This window comes from Pteropus vampyrus, unplaced genomic scaffold (genome assembly GCF_000151845.1).
Source record: "Pteropus vampyrus isolate Shadow unplaced genomic scaffold, Pvam_2.0 Scaffold1000003742, whole genome shotgun sequence".
Lineage (NCBI taxonomy): Eukaryota > Metazoa > Chordata > Mammalia > Chiroptera > Pteropodidae > Pteropus > Pteropus vampyrus.
The window spans coordinates 1-2,152 of NW_011918144.1; the positions used below are offsets into that span (position 1 = coordinate 1).

General features: G+C 65.8%; 1 protein-coding gene across 8 annotated transcripts; it reads left to right on the forward strand.

Moving 5' to 3' along the window:
* The first annotated feature begins 6 nt into the window (after window positions 1–6).
* Window positions 7–2,072, forward strand: HEXDC (hexosaminidase D). 8 transcript variants are annotated; one of them, XM_023527077.1, is made up of 5 exons: window positions 7–238; window positions 619–697; window positions 747–868; window positions 981–1,167; window positions 1,686–2,072. In XM_023527077.1, the coding sequence occupies exons 1-5, from the start codon at window positions 106–108 to the stop codon at window positions 1,891–1,893; spliced, it is 729 nt and encodes a 242-aa protein (XP_023382845.1). In that variant the 5' UTR covers window positions 7–105; the 3' UTR covers window positions 1,894–2,072. The 8 variants fall into 8 exon arrangements, with proteins under 8 accessions (XP_023382845.1, XP_011385673.1, XP_011385674.1 ...); XM_011387371.1 differs by having other exon boundaries at window positions 981–1,077; XM_011387372.1 differs by having other exon boundaries at window positions 767–868; window positions 1,078–1,167.
* The last annotated feature ends 80 nt before the right edge of the window (window positions 2,073–2,152 follow it).

The following is a 2,152-nucleotide window of genomic DNA, read 5'->3' on the forward strand; positions in this document are numbered from 1 at the left end:
TGGGGAGCTGAGCTGGCATAGACAGACGTCCCCCACAGCGAGGATGCTGGGCCGGCACCACGTCCAGTGGCCAGCACAGCATCCAGTATTGAGAGTGGCCAAAGGATGGGCGTTGGGCTCTGTGTTCCCCGGGCTGCACGTCGGGCTGCTGAGACCCAGGGGCCAGGGAAGAACACGCGCGTGCTGGCCGGGTGCCCGCGTCTGCGGGGCTGGCCGGCCTCCTGCCTTTGGGCCTACGGTACGGCTACCTCCCTGCACCCGCCGTGCCCGCCACACCGACGAGTCCTGGAGGTCTGGGCACACCTGCCTGCGTCGTGGCTCTGGGGCCTCCGTGTGAGCCCAGCTGCAGCCCTGCCACTTGGCGTCCCCCCGGTGGGGTGTTGCCAGCAATGCGGCCTCCTCTGAGTTTTAGTAGAACAAACACGTTTTCACGTGTCTCATGGGAAGCAGCAGGGTCTCCTTGGGGTTGGCACACATAGGCTGACCTGGCCAGCAGCCCTCCTGGGCCACTTTACCCACCGTCTAGGCCTAGAGGCCTGGACAGGGCAGCCAGGGCAAGGCAAGCCCGCCCTCCCTCCTCCAGGCCCTTCGACCACCCCCGTCTGTGATTGGTTTTAGGAGGTTTTGCCGAAGACGTTAAAGCGAGAGTAGAGAACTTCCTCGGGATTTCGAGCCTGAACATCACCGGTTTTACCAGGTAGCCCCCTCCCCCCGCCCTGCCCCTCCCCCCACGGTGCTGGTCTCAGCCCCTCGGTTCTCTGTGCAGTGCAGGGACTGGCTCCTTCCCTGGCAGCGACATCCTGGCCCTCGTCACGCAGGTCAGCCTCCACCTGCACAGCTCCGTGGACGAGCTACTGCAGAGGGACAGGTGAGCGAGGGCAGGGGAGCGAGTCCCCCAGCCCCCATGGGACAGGGAGGGGGCGGCCTGTCCTGCACCAGGAGTTTCTAGAGAGGAAACAACTTTTTACATTTTTTCCCAGTCGTTTCAAACGTGTCATTTCAAACATGTATTTTAAAACTGCACGAGGCCGCCTTGCCAGCTGCGTGGGGCCCACTCGCGTGTGGCTTTGCCCTCAGGTACGTGACCGGCTGGTTCAGCCCCTACCACCGCAGGCGGAAGCTCATCCACCCGGTCATGATCCAGCACATCCAGCCCCAGGCGCTCAGGTGCCCGTTCTGCCCGTGCGCCCGCCCAGGGTGCCTCTGCCTAGCGCCAGCAATGTAGCGATTGGTTACAGCAAGCTTTCTGCGTATCACAGCCACGGGTCCCCAGATGAAGCACATTTGCTGAGCTGGCCGTGCCCTTCCCCTTAGAGAAGCTTGGGAATTCCAGCCAGAAAGGGCGGGGGGGGGACCAGAATGACACGGAAGGGGTCCAGACTCACCATGGAGCCAGGTGGCCTGGGGCGGCCCGAGTCCTCCCCGGCCCCGTGGACACGGGGTCCCTGGCAGCCAGCCCTCCCCGCTGTCTCCTGGCTCGCCGCTCTGGGCGAGTGTAAGGAGCACGACCCTGCCCGCCAGTCATAAAGTGCATCCCAGGTTCAGGTGGTGGGCGGAGACAGCTGCTCACTGGTGCCCGACAACGCGGACGGGGACTGGGCCGGAGCCGGGCTGACGCGTGGGGTCGAGGCTGGGAGCCGTGCCCAGGCCCTCACCAGGCGCTCGCGGCTGTCTGGGGCCCGCAGTCTCCTGGCCAGGTGGAGCGCCCTCGCGGGGGAGCTGGAGGCCGCCCTGCAGCGCGTCTTCTACCCCGACGCCGTGGACGAGTGGCTGGAGGAGAACGTGCACCCCAGCCTGCGGCGGCTGCGACAGCTGCTGCAGGACCTCGGGGAAGCGGCTGGTGCTCAGGCCCCACAGGCCAGCCCCGGCCCAGACCCCGGTCGGGAACCCTGACAGGGGCCTCCCCACGCCAGCGTCCAGCTGCGTCCAGCCTGCGGCAGCGCCCACAGCGCAGACGGTCCTCGCCGGGGAGAGGAGCAGGAAACGTGGAAGGGCGCGCACGTGTTCCCTGATCCACACGGATGTGAACGTTTTTGAAATAAAAGCCAGAATGCAGGCTGATGGCTCTAGCAGACTCGGCACCCCAGCCTTGGCTATGGTCAGGCCTTCACGGGAGCCCCAGCAGCAGATCCAAATCCACCCCAGTCCGCAC

Excerpts from the sequence above, each read along its gene's own strand:
- HEXDC (XM_023527077.1), top strand. The coding sequence starts at position 106 with ATGGGCGTTGGGCTCTGTGTTCCCCGGGCTGCACGTCGGGCTGCTGAG. Across the intron at positions 698-746 it reads AACATCACCGGTTTTACCAG|CCCCTCGGTTCTCTGTGCAG; the intron begins GTAGCCCCCTCC and ends TGCTGGTCTCAG. Across the intron at positions 1,168-1,685 it reads ATCCAGCCCCAGGCGCTCAG|TCTCCTGGCCAGGTGGAGCG; the intron begins GTGCCCGTTCTG and ends TGGGGCCCGCAG.